This window comes from Condylura cristata, unplaced genomic scaffold (genome assembly GCF_000260355.1).
Source record: "Condylura cristata isolate star-nosed mole 26May11 unplaced genomic scaffold, ConCri1.0 scaffold00019, whole genome shotgun sequence".
NCBI classification, from domain to species: domain Eukaryota; kingdom Metazoa; phylum Chordata; class Mammalia; order Eulipotyphla; family Talpidae; genus Condylura; species Condylura cristata.
Genome location: NW_004567120.1, coordinates 16,259,897 through 16,279,235, shown reverse-complemented (window position 1 = coordinate 16,279,235; position 19,339 = coordinate 16,259,897). Strand labels below are relative to the sequence as shown.

General features: G+C 39.5%; 1 protein-coding gene across 1 annotated transcript in view; it reads right to left on the bottom strand.

Moving 5' to 3' along the window:
* MID2 (midline 2) overlaps positions 1-18,302 on the bottom strand; it is a 63,682-nt gene extending 45,380 nt beyond the window's left edge. Inside the window, exons 1-2 of the mRNA XM_004685692.2 lie at positions 17,592-18,302; positions 4,043-4,138 (exon numbers count right to left, since the gene is read on the bottom strand). Coding sequence (XP_004685749.1) covers positions 4,043-4,138; positions 17,592-18,251 — 756 coding nt within the window. The 5' untranslated portion in view covers positions 18,252-18,302. The remainder of the gene's footprint in view (positions 1-4,042; positions 4,139-17,591) is intronic.
* Positions 18,303-19,339: the final 1,037 nt, after the last annotated feature.

Here is a 19,339-nt window from a genome sequence, read left to right as displayed (position 1 = left end):
TAAATAAATAAATAAATAAATAAATAAATAAATAAATAAATAAATAAATAAATAAATAAATAAATAAATAAATAAATAAATACTTGTGCCTGGACAATTTAGATTCTATTCTTTCTTCTAGAATGACTAATGTAAAATATTCAAGGGTGTTATGCTGAAGTCATCCAAAGCATTATTTCCTTTAGTTTCTGTTAAAATGCCTATTTTATAGATGACTGGATCGAGAAGACATGGATATACCTACACAATGGAATACTACTCAGCAGTCAAAAGAGATAAACTCATGCCATTTGAGGCAACATGGATGGAGCTGGAAGGGATGATTCTCAGTGAAATAAGTTGGAAGAAAAAATAAAAATATCATATGCTTATACACACAGGAGGAATACAGGGGACCAAATAAGGGATCAAGGAAAAAATTAATAACAATAAAAAACCCAACAAAGCAAAACAAAAATAAATAGACAAGTATAAATCAGAGACATTCTGCAACGGGGGGAGAGGAATCGAGACAAGAGCAGGAATTACACAAGAGACTATGGTGGTGCTGCGCAGTGAACTGGAAGTAGAAATTCTATGGAGACTATTCCTGAGAACAGAAAGTAAACATTGGAAAAAGAAAAAAAAAAAGAACAATGTTAAATATATAAAAATAAATAATTTTTAATCACCTATTTTTGCACTTGGAGACATTTCCTAAACCAAATACCTTTTCAGTGAGCAATAGGAGCAGAATAGGGAGAATACCAATCCACCTACAGTTTGAATTCTAAAAGAAAGACTTCTGGAAGTTATCAAAACTGAGATCGGGTGGTAAGACACAAAGCTGGAATTCCTCAAAGGAAGGTAAGCCTCTCCCTCTCTTCTAATTCACCTCCTTTATTCTTTCTTTTAATGTTACAGAGCACCATCACCCAGCTCCTCTAAAGGTTTGAGAAGAGTGGGAAAGAAATCAATCTGCCCCTTGAGCTTCTGGAACAGATTAACCTACTGTATTGCCACGGCACTGGAAGGGAGAGAGACAAGGTAGTACACAAAACGCCCAACATGTGCTTTAATAGACCCAGTGCTCTAAAAGTTAACACATGATTAAAAAATTAGAAATGAAAGGACCACACTCCATTCATTTCTACTACCTGTACTGCATGCTCTTTTATAAACATTCCTCTCCACTACGCTTTCCTCGGCTAGACTAAAAAGTTCCTGGAGGCTATCAACCTCATTTATAGAGACATAAACACAGATGTAACTCTTCTGTAGCACCAAATTGCCTGCCACACCAATTACACAATGTTTGCTCAGGAAATGTTACTGACCAATGAATGGCTAAACACTTAACTATTTTTCTTCCCTTCAATATTTTTCAGGAGTGCTTATTATTCACAAAACTATGCAGTCCTGGAAGCCAAGAGGAAATATCCATCTATTGGTATACATTTTCCCTTGGCTATGCATTAAACAGAGATTTCCTCTGGAAATGTGAACAAAGGATGCCTGATGAGACAGAACAAAGAACTATATATAGAGATCAAGTGCACAGCATAGAAAGTCAAAGCATGCCCTATCTTTACCAGATTAAAGGAGTGTTGGGTCTGCCTCTACTTCCCTCCCATGCTCTCCAACCTTGACCAGACGTACTCTCCATCTCCTTATCCACTGAATTCTGAAGCTGGGCAGCAACTACAGTCTGCTGTGTTTCCACAGAATTCAGCTTACACATCTGTGGTGATCCTAATCTCTGTTTCTGTAATAATAGGAAGACTGCAGCTTTGTTTACATTCTAAGGAGGATAGAGAACAGGGAGAAAGAACTAGAAGAGGGAGGCAGTATTTATGGCCCCTTTCATGAAGTCAATCTGTGACAAAAACATTTGCAGACAATAAGGAAGGGGAACAGGTTTGGCAGGAAAATAGCCTATTCCAGTTTTCTCAGAAGTGCCTTTGCTGGTATCCTCCACCCCCGCCCAACGTGAAGGGCCTGATTTACACTGTGAACATAGTTATCCTATAGACCTATCTGGATTAGATAAAATGAGAAAAACACCCAAATCACCCTTCAGTGTCTGACTCCCATGACTGACAGTATCCTACCATTTATTTAATTTTATAAAGTATTTACAAGTATTTATGTTGTCTCAAGCCCCTTCTTTAACTGCATTTCTAATCCTGGAGCTTGTCTTAAAGGCTTTTAGACATATAGACTCTGTGTTGAATGAGTATAATAAGTACCCTGGGTTCACCCTATTATTATGGGGAAGTTAAGGGCACATCTCTACCTTTCAGATGAGATGATGTCATAGAGAACAGCCATGGTCCTCCATAAATCATCCTGTAGAATCCCTATGGGAGACAGAATCTCAAACTGAATAGACTCTGCAGCTAACCCCCAAAATACACTGACCTTTGACGCGTAATGCAGTGTCTCACAATTCTTCCCCAATTCTCACTTAGCATTCTAATTCTATATAGTTCCATATGGGTATCTAGGTCAGCATAGATGTATGTAGCATGTAACCCTCACAGAGTAGATACCATGCATATGCTATTTTCACTGTACCTGGTACAATGTCATACATAAATATTAGTTAAAGGTGAGCTTTTGTATAGCCAGAGCAGACAGTGGCCTACAAAATAGAATTTAATAAGCATCCCTAAGGGAGCCTCTTAAACACCTCCTTTGCTGCTTCATCATAGGACTGGCTCCTCCCTCATACTTTGCTTTTTAATTTGGTGGATCTAGTGTCATCTCCGTAAGGATCAGGCAGGAATACCAGCTTCAGAAAGGCACTTCTTTATGAGACAAGTTCCTTGCCATTTGAAAAAAGTAAGGCCCAGAATATAAAGGTTTGATTGGTGCAGTGGGTTGGAAAAGGTAGGAATGGAGCTGTCTGAGTGAGGCTGGCCCAAGTGACAAACTTCCCAGAGGCAAGATGATAAGTTATTAAGAGTCCCTAAAGTGAATAAGCAATGAAAATAAACTGCTTACTTTGCAATATATACTACAACTTGCTCTGCATTTAATAGTCTTTTTAATGAGGACGAGGAAGGCTGTGACTACAATTCTAACCATCGTTTTATTCCCTATTAGTTGTTACCCCACCCTCAACCATGCAAATTCTAAACCAAGAGATTCCTTATCTTGTCCTATGCTTACAATACTCCCTTGTCTCTTCACTAGTGTTGATTTTTATAATATAATCTAAAGACATAATCAGAAGCTTTGATAGAGTAAGACACAGAGGGGTTTTGACTAACTAAAATCCACTCTAAACTGCCTTCTGTTTTGTTTCTCCTCTGTAATAAAGTATGAGGCAAGAATAAGATGGGGACAAAGAAAGTAGCCATTCACAGAATTGTGACCTATGAAATCTGGAAGAGATACTGAATATCAGGTAGCCAGCTAAACCCCTTATTTTATAAGGATGTTGAAACTGAGGTTGATTCCACTTGTAAGCACGACACAGAAGTCTGTCGTAGGTAAGAACTGTAGAAAACTTTTTACTTGTATAACTTTATCATTCACAGACCATTTTGAAATAGATAACATTTTCTAATGACAAAAATAATTAGAAAGGTGATGAATGAAGAATAGGTAAGTTACATGGGGACAAAGAAATTAGGAAGAGTAGAAGCAATATTATGGTTACAATATTGCATTGAATAAAATTTTCTCTCCCCAAGAATCCAAAACTCCGACTTCCTTATGACATCCCAACAATCACTTAAGGAACTATAATGCCCAGTTTGATGAATAAAGAAACACACTTCATGTCTGATATTGCCTGCTGTATGGAAAGGAGATACCGATTGTCCTTAGACTGCTATCACCCTCCCACCACAACCCATCAATACCACCTGTTTACTTAAAAAGTTGTTATCTGCCACTTTTCCTGGAGCAAGCATCCTAAATAAGCGAAACTTCCTGGAACTACCATTCATGCATCATTCCAAATGGCTGAGCTACACTCCAACAAAAATCAAATCTCTCCAAAGGATCACCCAATCCAAGTCCTCTGAAAGTCCAAAATTTTCCCATTACTTACCTCAACCTGCTGACAGATCTGTATTAGTTTGGCCATCTGATTTTCTAGTTCACTGTTGCGCTTAACCAGGTTGGTGAGATTCATCTCCAGAGTTTGCTGCCATGGCAGAGTGTGAAGGCAGTAGGAAACCGGAAGGAAGAGAAAAAAAAGAAATGCTCGATGAACTTGAGAGCCAAGAGTACATGGAGATCTGTCTGTTGACAAATATTCCAGATTCACTGAGTACTTGCAATGGGTTAAGCACTATCTAGTGTTAATTAGTAATGCTTATACTTATTCAGCACTATCACTATTGAGGAAAAGATAATAGCTATGACTTTGTGGATGTAGAAATTCATTGACATTAAAGCACGGTTATGATTTCTATAATATTTTTAACTTTTTTTTTTAAAGATTTATTTATTTATGCATACAGAAATGGGGAACAGGCCAGAAGTGCAGGGGCGGTGAGAGGATTCACCAGAGACAGTGGGGAGCAGAACAGGCAGATCGGAGCAGCGGGCTGGTCAGCAGAGGTCTGACAAGCCATGTGGAATCACCTCCGGGGCAGGCGGGGATGGAACTCATGCGGAAGTGGCTTTAGCTTCTTAGTGCTGTGCTTTAACCCGCTGCGCAACCAGGGAGGGCCCAGTATTTTTACCTTTTAAAGTCCAGGTTTCCCTACTATCTTAGAGAACATCTATAATTCAAAAAGGTATAAAGTGAGGAAGCAATTGCCATTAGTTTGTATGGAAAATTGTTTCAGTGTTCCAAGACCCGAAAATAATCTAGCAAATCATACTAAATAGCACCATAAAAGTTAAAGCAACACAACATGTAGTAAAAGCAGGAATGATGTGACCAATGCACAACCTGTATACCTACTTCCTGGGGGAGGAATTCGGCAGCTGCCACTCTCTGCACAGGGTGCAGGCTGCCTCGAGAGTTGTTGCTCCAAGGCCACACTGAACACTACTTTCACTCTTCATCTTTTTTCTAAAAAATTAAGTCGATACCCATATTTCTGTACATTATTTTGCTCTCATAGTAATCCTGTGACATCTGTAGAAGAGATGCTCTTCTCTTTTTGATCAATCATTACTTTTCAGACACCCTACTTGGCAATTTCTCATATATCATTCAATAATCATAATGAATGATGACGTAGGGGATGTCAGTATTTTACAGATGAGAGACCCAAGTTTCAGAATGGGGACAGAGTTTTGCAAAATCTTATAATTAGTATGCAGCAAAAACAAGACTGGAACCTCTAGGCTTCAGTAACAGCTGTGCCCCAGTATTCTGTGATTTTTGTTCTTTTCGTTGATAACATTTTACATTTATGAATAGGTTCTTTTAGAAAAAAAAAAAAGATGATTTTTTAAAATGTGGGATTCATCAAAATCTAGCATTGTACCTTGCAGCTTTTCTTCTTCGGCACTGAAGAATAGCCCAGAGAGCCGCCAAACACAAGTCTGGCTGTATCAACAGAAGACATCCAATGACAGAGCATTCTAGGCACACGTTACAAGTACTGTGCAAATCTGTTCAATATAAAGTGGTTACAACAGCACTCAGAACTCTTAGCATATTTTCAGTTGATTCTCATTCAAGCTCTCCAGAATCGCCTCCTCTTTCACTTACCATGCCAACACCTTCAAAAGTCTACTCCAGTCTAAGACCCCCCCAACTTTCTGGCCCTTATTCTGCTAGCATTCCTTCCCTTGGTCATGTGCACTGTTTGACTGCTCTTTCCAAAGCTCCCAATTTTTGGTTGGGAGGGAAGAAAGGGCATGAGGAATTGGGGGGAGGGGACAGAGAAGATGAGCCCATGGCCCCCTTCCCATCTACTAAGTGGCTGTGGCTCCTTAGTATCCTTGGCATTGTCCATGTGTCCATCCCAAAGCATGAATTCACATGCATAATTGTATTTCTAGGACAGGTAGTCAGATTTATTTGTTCTCAGTCCGACTAGATTAGAAAACCAGCTTAACCTCTACTTCCCTTCTAAACAGATCTTTTGGTTTATTTAGCTTTATGCCCATGGAAGTAATTTTTTGCCATTTTTTTTTCCTCTTTTATTTTTTGGTTTTCTTTTTTGGCTTGTCCAGTGCAGAACTCCACTGGAATTCGTTAACTGCAGGGAATGTCTCAAACCTGTCAACTCCTCCTTAGTAACAACACAAGGAAGAAGGAAAAAAGAAAGGCAGCAATCATTTATTTATTTGGCCGTGATCTCTAAGCTAAGTGGATGTCAGGATGGAGGAAAGAAATAGCAGTCCAGAGATTTAATACAACAGAAGGTATTGATCATCTATACTGTTCAGAGTGCAGTGACCGCAGAGACAAGAGAGGAGGTGAAATTATAGTGGGTCTTGATGGATAAGTAGGATTTTAATAGAGACGGAAGGGGCAGGATGTTTCAGGCACAAGGAATAGCATGAGCAAAAGTTAATATAAGGGAATAATATATAGAACGAGTTCAGGAAACAGAAGCTGTGTTTGGTTAGAACAGAGGGTACAAGAGAGCATGTGTTAGTACTGGGGTGCAAAGCCAAAAATGGAGATTGAGGCCCTATTATATCCTGAATACTCAGGTGTGGAGTTTGTAACATATTTTTAAGCAGTAGGAGCTTACCAAAGACTTTTGAGGAGGTGTAATGGCATAATCAGGGCTGAATTTAGGAGATTAACCTCCCAGCAATATGTGGAGCACTGAAACAAGAGAACACTGGGGCAGTGACTTTAGCTTGAAGGAGGCTGCAATATATTCAAGGCAGTTTGTAATGCAGGTCTGGGCCAAGCTAAGAAGACAATCAAGAAAAATATGTTTCAAGAAAAGATTTGTCACTGTCAAATATGCAGAGTGTGCAAGAAAAATGAGCACTGGTAAAAGGCAGTTGAATTTGGTAATCAGAAGTCACTGGTGCTCTTTGAAAAAGGAGTTTACTTCAGCAGAGTTCTGGAAGCAGATGCCAAACCGTACAGGGTTAAGGAGAACATCAGTAGGGACAAAGCAGAGACTACAAGCCTAAGCTCCTCTTCAAATATGTGAATGCGAAATGAATCTGACAGTTTTCTTTGGTTGGAAGCATCCAGCTTAAATTAGAGAGTGAATATAGGCAATGGACCCAATCAGCTAGAGACTTCCTCTGGCAGAATGGTCCAAATTCCTACTTCACTAAAAATCCCAGGTACCACAGATGACTGCATTGACATTAGGTAAACATAATGTAGACTGAGGAACCAGAGCAAATACTATGTTAGATATCCATGTTTCAAACTAATGTGTTTTCATCCAAACATAGGATTCCATGAATAGAATGTTTTCTAACAAGTACATGCAACCTGTTGCAACACTTGTCATGAAACTGATATTTCATAAACAATTCACGGTGCAGAGCAGGACTAAGATTCCTGCTGTGTGTTCCTCATTTATGGCCTAGAACTGAGACTTACAGCTTCTAGGAAGCCACCAAAAAAAAATTAAGGTTGCACACAAAATCTGGAGTCTAGTTACACCATGGACTGTGTGGTTACCACCAAAAAGATATGGCAAGTGGTTATTTTGTTCAAGTCCCCTAGCAATTTGTAAAATGTCAGCACAATTTATCAACACAGAACTAGAACTGACAAGATGACTCTAATTTCAACCTTAGTTCATTAATATGAAAATGCTTTGAAAAATAAATCTTTGGCTAATGAAAACACCATCTGTTGATGGCTTTTTGCCACTGTTTTTCTTACGAGACATAATTTGAGGAAAACACTGAACATTTACTTACTCACTTCCTATTCATTTACAAGGAATTAAAGCCTCCTCTCAAACTGGAATTGATTCTCAATAGTGAACATATGCAAAAGGAATCAGAGAAATGAAGCAATTATGCAATCTGTTTCTGCACCGTTCCTTATCATGCCTATCACCACAGACAAGTCATTTAGAACTGGAAATTCTGGGCCACTCTAGGTTTGAATGATTTCATTGATTTGGCCAAGTAATTATCTTGTCTATATATACTCTGGCTGAATAAACAAAGTGTGTGTGTGTGTGTGTGTGTGTGTGTGTGTGTGTATAAAATCTTCTAATGTAAAACTAAACATGTCTTTCTGTAGCTCTGTTGTTGTGGGTTTTGAAAAATTGGTTTGTTTTGTTCTTCTCTTCTGTAGTCCAGTTAATGAGTGGGCCAGACTCCCCCTGTCCAACCCTGGTTAGTGTAGCTTTCTCAGAACAGTTGAACCGTGACAGTGAGAGAGCCAAAGTGGCAGGGAGATTGGAATGGAGATATCTGTTAGGAGGAAATGGGGACAGGAGGTTGGCAGGGGGAGCAGGATGAAGCTCCCATTTCCTGCTGCAGGAGGTTACCTCTGGGTCCCTCTCTGCTTCCCCTGTGTGAGAGTTAGAGAGCCATTTGAGCTCTGAAACTGTGAGGCCCTCTTCATCTCCAGATGACTACATCATTAGAGCTCTCATAAAATTGGACATGTGTCTAAACAACACAAAGAGAGGGAAGATTTGGCTGATTTGCATAATTGAGATTTTAAAAGGCCTTAGTTAGCTAAACTGGCAGGCTACACTGATTCCATATTTTACCCAAGTTCCACTTCACTTGTGTCATGTAGATGCAGCCTCTTTGTGTTTTTATACCCTTCCCCAGAAGGAAAACATTTTGCTATTTCTGAGAAGCCAAGCATAGGCTATTCTTCTTCCAGACAGCATCCCATAAAAAAGAAAAGTCTTCTCTAACTGTCTCAAGTAATCGCTGGCTTTTTCTCCACTTCTCTAGATTCAGGTTATTTCAGGTAACTTTCTCACTTGCTCCCCCAAAAACCTAGTGGTCCCTTAAGCCACCTCTTTGTTAAATAGAGATTCCCGTATGGCACGCACTTGACCTTGATCCCCATTTGCCATGCTCCACTAAGACACGGAGATCCACTCACATATGACCCACACTGACACTATCTGACACAGCAAGCCCTGAAGCCTATAAAGGATGGTGCCTTTCTGTTCATGCTACTGAAATTTAGTACTGCCATCAAATGCCTGTATTCTCTCGCTTGCTGTAAGGTACCAGGGAAACAACCAATCCCCACTATTTGGAAGTGGGAATTGAACCTTGAATCACAGGAGGAACAGAAGTGAAAGGGAGAAAGGTCAACCTACTGCAATCTTTAACCTTCTCAATTTCCAGAAGACAACTATGTCAGATTTAAAAAAAAATTATTCTCCTTTGTGACACGCTCTTTTTGACATCCCTGTCTACTCAGGAATGTTCCCAGCTCTTCCATAAAACAAGTAGTCAAAACCTTAGCACACTTTTGGGGTCACATTCTGCCTTCTTTTTTTAACTGCTTGTCTTAAAATACTTAACTTTGCTTTTGCTTCAGTCTGTCACTTTATGTATCAATTACATATGGTCTTTCAACAGCAGAACACACCATCTGGTCCACAAACTAAAGCAAACACCCTTCTGCCAGGGTTGATTCCTTCCCCAAACATTTGTTTGCTGTTGTATAGACAAGGGCTATGTCCCAGAATAAGATGCAGGTGATATGTTGGATGCACATGGTCCACTCCTTCTGAACTTTGTTAGTGAATGACCAGATCAGGTCCTCAAGTCAGGTGAGACAGGTTACAATCCTCTCCTTTTCAGAAGGTTTTGCTATCATTCAACAAAAGACCCACATCTCCCCTAGTCTTATATGAAATGCTACCCAAATCACCCTGTATTCTTTTCTTTCCCTTCTCTGTAGGAGCATCATGGTTAGAGCTCTAATTTAAACGTGTGAACTATTATTTGGATCTTCCAAAAGAAAGCCTGTAAAAAAGCCTTCATCTAGTACTTATCGATAACACTCAGAATAATGAGCAACAGCCAACTCTACTTTCCTGGAAGCCTTGATAATGTATTCCAATTGCACTGTTCCTTTTTAGTTTTCACCTTACATACATATTTCCCTCTTTCTCCTTCAGCTGCTCATTCTTCATGTTTACCTTCTTGACCATGACTGTGGTGCAGGGAGGCTCAATCCTGGGCTCTCATTCAGCTCATTCAGGTAGTACATGGCTCTACCTGCTCAAAAAATACAAAGTCTCTGGCATTAGTCTTTCTGCCACCACAAAGGTCTGAATTTCAACTTCTAGAACACTTGTCCTTTTCGTGTCTCAGAATCTCCAGAATCTCCCATGCTTTCTCTCCTCTAGATATTTGCATGATATATTTTTTTTTCTTGACTAGAGCAAAGCAATCCCTGTCCACTACTCTAGCCCTGTCACCTAACTGGGGTGGGAGAGGGGGAAGGCTAAAAAAAATCTCCCAAAGCCTCTTTTAATACCTCCTACTCTCATAACACTGTCTATAGCTATGGCGTCAATCATCTGTCCCCCACTCTGCTGGGAGCTCCAGCACGGCTGGGGCTGCAGTGCCCATGTCATTATAATCCCAGAGTGTCTCCTGATGCTTGGTGCCTAGTAGGTACTCTGTAAATGTCTTATGAAGGAATAAAAGCTGTGGCCCACAATCCCATCTAGACTGAAACCTCAATTCAAATCATTCTACCAAAACTGCTAGTGTGCCCCATCTCTGTCCTCATACCACTATCCTTCAAAACACTGCCTACTGAAAAATCACTCTTTAGTTTTTTCCTCCTGTTTATAACCACTACATTAACTCACCAAGTCCTGTCAATTCCTTCTTTAGTCTATCCCCAGTTTGACACTTTTCTCCAACAAATTCATCCATAAGTCCCTGATTTGTGTTCAATGGCTTCCTTACCATGACTCTTCCTCTGTGCTTTCCAGCATCCTGTGGACACCTGTCAGGGAGGGCACTGACCATATGGAACTGGGATTTTCAATGCCCTTGCTATCTCCCCAAAGTCCCCCAGAACATGAACTGTGCCTTTCTTCCTATGTCCCCAAGTCCTTTCACAATGAGTTGAACATCTAAAATTAAATAAACAAAATGAGTTTCTATTAATTTTTCCCTTACACAAATGAATGATTCTCTGGCCTAAGTCCTTCCAGTTTAAGTTACTGTCTATTCTACTTCAGAGGAGATAGAAAACAAGACACTATCTTGTCATACCAACACTTCACGAGCCTATATGCCACATTTTCCCCTTTAAACTATACTTCTCTGGGGTCAATAATTCTTGTGTCCTTAATCTTTCCTCACCTATACTGTATTTCTATAACATGTTCTTTCGCCCAATAATAACAGACAAGATTTTCATACACCCAAGAACAATCTCTGAGTCAATATTTTATAAACTTTTTTCAGACTGAAGACTATTAGCTCCTTTCAGATGCTGATGAGAAAAATACTCGGGACAAAAAAAAATAACAGAAAAATGAGAGCACAGATAATAGGGGTATCCAATTACTAAACTTGCTTTCAAACCTAAGAAACCACAGAAAACATCCTCCAACACAGGGTCCTATTAATATTAAGTGTGGACAGAGCCAAAGAATCAATATAATTGTTGGAAGGAAAAAGAAGAGGTTCAAATGAATCTTAGTACACATTCTGCGTAGAGGTGGAATAAAAAGGTACATTTTTACCACCCTCTTTCCACAAAATATGTACAAAATTATACATGTTATAGAAATGGAAGACGATATCTTCGACAGCTAAGATAACAGAGAAGCCAGATCTATAAGAACCATTTTCAAAGTGTGAGCAGAAGGCTAGTGTGGCTGAGAAAGCCTATCATAGATACTGTCCCCAGCCTCACAATACATTCCCACTAGCATCACTGCCATATCTTAAGAGAGTGCAAATCTGCATTCAAATGGGTTTTTTCCTTATATTTAGCTACTATGGTTTAGTACTTAAGTGAGTGAGTGTGAATGAACTTTTTCAATTCCCCCACAGTAACCAACTCCAACTTCCACTGAAGATTATTCTTATCATAATGATACATGATCTAGCTCCTTTATTAGGGTGATCCCTAGTTTCAGGGTAGCTTTTCCTGAGGCTCTATCCCTCCCTAGAGTAGCCACAGAAAACATACATTATACTTATTGCTCCCTCTTACCCAACTTATCTACAGAGGTGCCCAAGGAAGATTAACACAGACACTCCTCCTCAGACACAGTGACACACATTTATAGATACACAATCTTTCTCAGCCACACACCCATACCAAAATGCATACAGTGGTATGTAGTGACACAAATACATGTATGCAAATATGCCCTCTCTCAACCCAGTCTCCATAAATACATTTCCTTCTGTTTGTGTCATTTACATTCATATTCATACTGGTTCAGAAACAGTCCAATGCCCCCTGGTAGATAAGAAAGTATCTGTCTTGGCAGACAGAAGTGGGTGTCAAGTGGGTGAGTAGACAAATGACTGAAAGAAGGTGGTGGCTGAGTGAGAATGGGTGGGTGGATGACGAGTGACTGAGTAGGAAGAAGGACAAGTAATCAACTATGATAAGGTTCTAGAATACCATATTTTCCAACCTTTTAACTTTTGTTGTGGATTTCCTTTGAACATACTCCAAGTCTCATATCTCCCTTCTCTTTGCCTGACAATCTTTAGCCCTCTGTCTTAGCCTCTCTTCCCATGTGTGTGTGTACATGTGTGTGCGCGTGTGTTTTACTTTCTGATAACAAAAAGTTTACTCTAGTGCCAGGTAATATTTTACAAAAGAAGATCCCTGATATGTAAATAAAACTATGTTAAAGAATTATTTGTAGTAAAGAATCTGTGGAAATGTAATGAGAAAAAAAAGAAAATGTGCTGTTTATTCCTTTCAGGAAATTCCTCTATTCCCCCTGGTTTTCATCAGCTATAGTTTTGGCAGGCTGTGGGCATGGAAATGTGAAGACATCACTCTCAAAGAGAATTATAATAATCACATCTGATTTATATAGATGTCACCATAGGGTTAGGCAGTTGAAAATTCCAGCAATCAAAATGAATAGGCACTTAAAATTAAGGACATGCCGTACTTTCACTAACACAGGTTTTTAAAATTACCAGTAGTTCACAGATTTTTTTCATACTTCTAAAGTATTCATAATGGCAAGACAGACAGATTTGTATCTTAGAAGATGAGAACCAAAGCAAGCTACAGATATTGGTATACTTCCTACAAACTCACTATGAAGGTTTGATTAATCTGAATTTTTTTTCACCAATATTATTTTTACTTTGATGATGAACTACATCAGCAACAACCTACAATTTTTACAACTTAACGACTGAGAGATTAAAAAAAATAACGCAGTCTGTGGCACATCAACACACTCCCTAGGATTTTTTGAGCATATTCTATGTGTACAAGATACTAAGGATACTGAGGAAATAAAAGATACTGTGTTTAGACTCAAAACTTATAGTATAGTTGGGATGTGCTGGAGTGGATTTGTGGCGTTCCAACTGAGCAGTAAAAATAGGTAGATTTCCTAAACAGGCCAAGAGAAGAGCCCAAATGAAATTTAAGGGCCAGCATAGAAGACAATTAGAAGGCTAGCCTGGGTTCCCAAAGTAGCGTGATGGAGAGCAGCAGGTTGAAGAAAAGACAGATGATTAGCATTGGAACCAAGCTGACCAGGACTTAATATCGAGTTCAGGTATGTCACCAATGGAGAGCTACCAAAATTTGACCTTTTTTTTATTAAAACTAACAATTAGTAATACAGTAATATTAACCTTTTCTAAGAGGAGGAACTCATGACAATGAAAATTCTAAACTATGAAACACCTTTATGGGCACACAGAATGTATCATGAACTAAAGTAGATACTGAAACTGGTACGTGAAAAGATAGAGAAAATAATATTCTGGTAGGCCTCACTACTAGTAGTAAAGGAGAAACACATTTATTCTTTGAGACTGAAGATCAGCTGTACCACTGCTAGCTTTCTGATGGACATGTAAATAGAGCGGAAAATACTAACAATAATCCTGCTAATCTATTTTGAGTACATATTAAGGCTGCCTAGCTTCTGGTATTCTGACCTTTCACCTATATTGCAATGGTTTGTTTATTCTTTATTGAAAAAAATTAGAGATTACAAATCTTAATCAATTATAAATCCTACAATGAAGCTCCAGAACCAAAAAATATAAATAAGCACCTTATCAGTTACTGACCAGAAAGTCAACCCTTAGAAAAATATATACTATCATACTTCTTTTTCTCCTGTAAGACTCCCCCCATGCAGGGCCAAGGGCATATCACCAAAGTCATGTCCCCCCAAAGCTGGTTTTCTCCTTTTTCCTTCAAGGAAAAAAAAAAAAGATTAAGGGGATAACCCTAAATGCTTTTTTAAATTAAAATGAACTCAAAGAAGTGAGCATATGTGACACTAAAGTCAGACTTCCTCTCTGCATAATATGGAGAACTAATATCCTTTTACACCTGGCATCAAACCAAAGTGACCTCCCCTAACACCCTACGTACACGCATGCGTGCACACACACACACACAGCACCTCCTCTCCCTCTCCATAGTCCAAGATGTTCCAGACAACATAACAAACCACAGGGGTTGGGAATGATTCATATGTTTCCACTCTCCAACCAAAAATGAGCAAAAAAGTTTCCACTTAATTTATAATCAAAATTTTCTGCACATTTCCTAAAAAATTAAAGGGTAACTATTCAAAATCTGGCCTTTTATTCTCCAAAAATTACTGATTAGTTACAGACTAAAGCATCTTTCTGTAAAATGCTTTTTCGCTCCATCCACCCCTGGGGATGAGAGCTATAGCCTGCATGATGCCAAATATCTAATCAATCATCCAATGTTTTCGGATGTTTTCAAAGAGCGGGTGTTCTGTAGATACAGGCTTATTCTATCCAGCCCTTTGTTATCTCGAATGGACATATGGATACAGATTTTTCTGTTTGGAATATTTCTCAAGGCCAATGCCTTATTATAGTTCCAACACCTGCAAATATTTGGCAGAGATTGTTCCATCCTCTTCACATCCCCCACTCTTCCTGCAACCCCGCCTCCATCTCTTGCCATTATGAAGCTGTAAGTTTATACACTATGTCCTTTTCCTTGATGTTGTTAATGTTTTATCTGTGACCCATGAAATGTGCAGTTGCTGGAGCAGAAAGTTAGGTTTCAAATCACATTTCATGGGAGAAACTTAGGTTCAAAACAAAGTGGCAGCAGGGTAGAATAGCTCGCCTACTAATCAGTTCTGTGACTTTAATCAAATCACTCAACTTATTGAAATATAAGTCTTCAAAAGTACAGGAGAAGGGGGTCAAAAGGTACAAACTGCCAGTTATGAAACAAATAAATCATGGGGATGTAATGTATAGCATGGTGACTCCAGTTAATAATACTGTATTACAGAAAACTGCTTATAAAAAAATCATAGAAGTTCTCATTCAAAGAAAAGAATTTTTGACATTCTACATGGCGACACTCTACCCTTCTTCTGTGATCATTTTGCTATATATACAAATAGAGAATCATATTATATACCTAAACTTAGTATGACATTCTATGACTATACCTCAATTTAAAAATGTGAATAAATTTAAATAAATGAGAACTACCTGAAATAGATTGGAAAGAAAAAAATAAAGTGCAGGGCTTCAACTAAGCCAAGGCCTAACATAAGTGATTTTAAGAATTGGAGTCAATCAGATTATTTCTCTCTTCAGTCTTAATATGAATGAAAATATCACCCTGAAATCAACAGATAAACACTGGAATTTTGTATGGTTTTATAAATATTACACATAAATAATAAACAAAAGAGGCACAAATCAGTGTCAGTATGATTCCTCTTACTATTGCTAACAACAAATTACATGAATTTTCCAAAGCATGGCACGAGGAAATTTCCCCTCCTTCTTGTCCTCCTTCTATCCTCTAAAACAACCTTTCAGCTTGGCTTGTATATCCAGGGCTTACTTGGGGGTAATAATCTTATTCTTCAGTAAACATTTTATTTTTCTGGAATCTCTGTTAAGTAGCAGCTTTAAGATAAGTCAAGTCACAGAGCAGGCAAGCATTGAGGGAAAAAATTCCTGGATCTGACATTCACTAAAATCAACATGAGGTAGTAGAATTTTAAAAAAAATAGGCTCTTGGGGCAATCAAGATGTGGTATATATACAGAATGGAATACTACTCAGAGATCAAAAAAGAAACTTATGCCATTTGCAACAGCATAGAAGGGATTATGTTAAGTAAAATAAGCTAGAAGGAAAAAGATAAATACAGAATGGTGTCACATGTGTGGAATATGGAGAAACCAAATGAAGGTCAAAGAAAAATAAACTTTAAAACCAACCCTTGAATGCTGACTATATATCTGAGGCATCTGGGGGAGGCGGGAAAGAGAGAGAGAACAATGGATTAGGACTCTGGGTGCTTCCGTAAGGAGTGCTACGGTCATTAGACTTGAGGGGAGAAATTCTACATGGTCAAAGCTCTAACAAGGATGTAAAAAAGGATGGCACTTAAAAAAAAAAAAAGGGCCCTCCCGGTGGCCAAGGGGTTAAGTCTCAGCACTTTGAAGGTATCCACAGCCACTGCAGCATGAGTTCATCCCTGGCCAGAGAGCTAACCCACATGGCTCAGCACACCTCTCCTGTATGCCTGCTGCACCCCTCAGCGGTGTATTTCAGTCAGTCTGCCACCTCCGGTTCCCCACTCTGTCTCTGGTGAATCCTCTCACCCCCTGCACCTCTGGCTACTACCCCAGTTCTTGTATGCATTCAGTAAATTGTTTTTATGAAAGTTGTAAAAAAAAAACAAACTGGCACTTAGATGGCACAACAACTTTAGAAAACTCTGCTCACTGAACATTAGTAAGACTAGGAACATCCAAGGCAGAGACAGCAAACAAGTGCTTCCATGACCCACAAAATCCAACACTGGTACAAAATCTGGCACTGGATTAAATGTGTACTACCTACAGTTAAAAATTTTAAGTTCAGGTCTCTGACTATCCCTCCTGACTTCATGGTACACTGAAACTCCTTTTTGGTCTGTCAGTTCAGTTTTGCTTCTTAAAGCAGGCTTAGCAATTTATACTGGCCAATAGCATACCTTTGTCTCTTCAGCGTACTGACAGTGCAAACACATACCCTACTGTCCTCCACAAAAATCTTTCACCTACATAAGTACACTCAGATACCTCCACCCACACCTACACAGAGACACACCCAACCTTCCCATTGCTGTATTCATACATATGCAAATAAGTAGATATGCTAATTGCAATACACCTACTCAGCTACTCACATACATAAGAGAGGTGGAGAGATCATGGCAAAGATAAATAGTGTGAAATATGTCACCAACTGAGGAGGCAGGGCACTGTTTCCCTGGGCAGACTACTGGGGTAGCAGGCCTTGGGCTAACTTACCTAGAGTTAGCCAAGGATGAGTGAATAGAGCAGGTTTAGACAACAGATAAGAGGTTCCAGTGACAGTTCACAGGTTTTCCTCATGAGAACAATTTGGAATTAATTCACTTGTCATATAGGAAAAGTGATTGTTTTGTTAGGAAATTGCCAGCTATATTACTGTATAGTAAGAGACAGAGTCATGTAAGGGATGGTTCCCAGATCCCTTACCTTGAGTTTCTCAAATCGATCATTCAGGGATGCAACCTGATGGTCTCGGTGACGCCCAACCAGTTTGCATAAGGCACAGATCAATTGGTCATCAGATACACAATACATGTTCACTTTCTCATTCTCATGGTCCAGGCAGGTGATCCCTCGAAGATGTGTGTCTGGCACTGGTTCTACCAGGCGGTGGCTGGTGAAAGGTTTCTTGTTGGGGTGTGTGGCCCGCAGGCAACGGTCACAGTAGGAGACCTCACAGGTGATGCAGGTTTTCACTGCATCCCTTGGCGGGTCCTGCTCACAGAACTGGCAAGCAATTCGCTCACTAGACATGGTGGTGCTGGGCCTATAAGTCCTCTCCCGGCGGCTCTCACTTGGGGAATTGGGCCCACTGACTGAAGCCTTCTGGAAACGGTCAATAATGTTCTGCAGGGTCACATTCCTCTTGAGGCCATCCAGACCCCGGTGGTTCAGCGAGATAACATACCTGCACGTGGGACACTGGAAAGCGGTAATGGGTTCTATGGATTCACCAGAGCTGCAGCTGGAGACCAAGATGCGGTGGGCGCAGCTGAAGCAGAGGCTATGAGCACAAGGGAGCAGAAGGGGATCTTCAAATAACTCGAGGCAGATTGGACAGGTCAATTCAGACTCCAGTGTTTCCATCTTTAGTGAAAATAATCCTGCTGAGGCATTAAGAACCACAGAGGCTGGGCTTTCACCTACAAAGAATACAAAGCAAAAGGTATTAAACATTTCCAAAGGAAAGGTGGATATAGCCTAATTATACAATAACCAGTGGAAGTTTTACATGCTGGACTCCCCGGGAGTTCAGGAGCAATAGGAAAGTGATTTGGGAATCATCAGAAAGCCTTTCTTCCCCTTCATATTTTGTTTCTGACGAACATCTGTGTTTAGTCCTGTACTAGTAAATAGAACGCAGTGGCCACTTCTGAATCCTGGGTTACTGATTGTTACTATTCCGAGTCACAACTCTAGTAGCATGAATCACTCTTTCACATATTCTCCACTGACATCTCTTTTCTTGGAGTATGATATACCTGAGGTGCTGCAAAATTCTCAATCTCCATTTTCCAATACTTCGCTATTTTACTTCAAGGTAAAATATAGGGGCTTGTTCCTATTTCACATACAATGGAAGGAGTACAAAGAACTATTTCAAACTAACTCTCTAGTTCATGAAATTATAGCATTCTGAGAGCATGCATAAAAAAGAAGAGTTTTAGAAAAAATGTGCCTTTGGTGCAGGATAATGACTTCTTCAGAGTATGGACCTGAATTACTTCCTATTACCGCACATGGAAATTTCTTTTTCATTTCATTTCTAGTAAACTGAGTTACCAGAAACAGAAAATGAGAGTTTTCACTTTCTTCCCTCACCTTCAGAAAAGAATGAGAAACGACTCCAGCTTCTCAACTTACTCAGCAATAGGTGGTCGATAAGGAAGACATATGGCCAAAGGGCTTCAGTTTAGTCTCTACTATTAGATAACCAGGGAAGTGGTGCAAGCTTAGAAGTTCACTCCCATGTGTCTCTTTATGCTTCTTACAATAGAACAAAATGCAAATCAAGAGCTAGATATAAATTAGAAGGTGAGGAACCTTCATAATACTGAGATCCTACATTTTAGTGTGCACTGCAGTAAAAGTCACCCAAGTGACAAGGAGCTAACCACTTGTTCTAACTATCTCTTTTCCTATGGACACTTCTGATTTGAACATATGTGTATTGC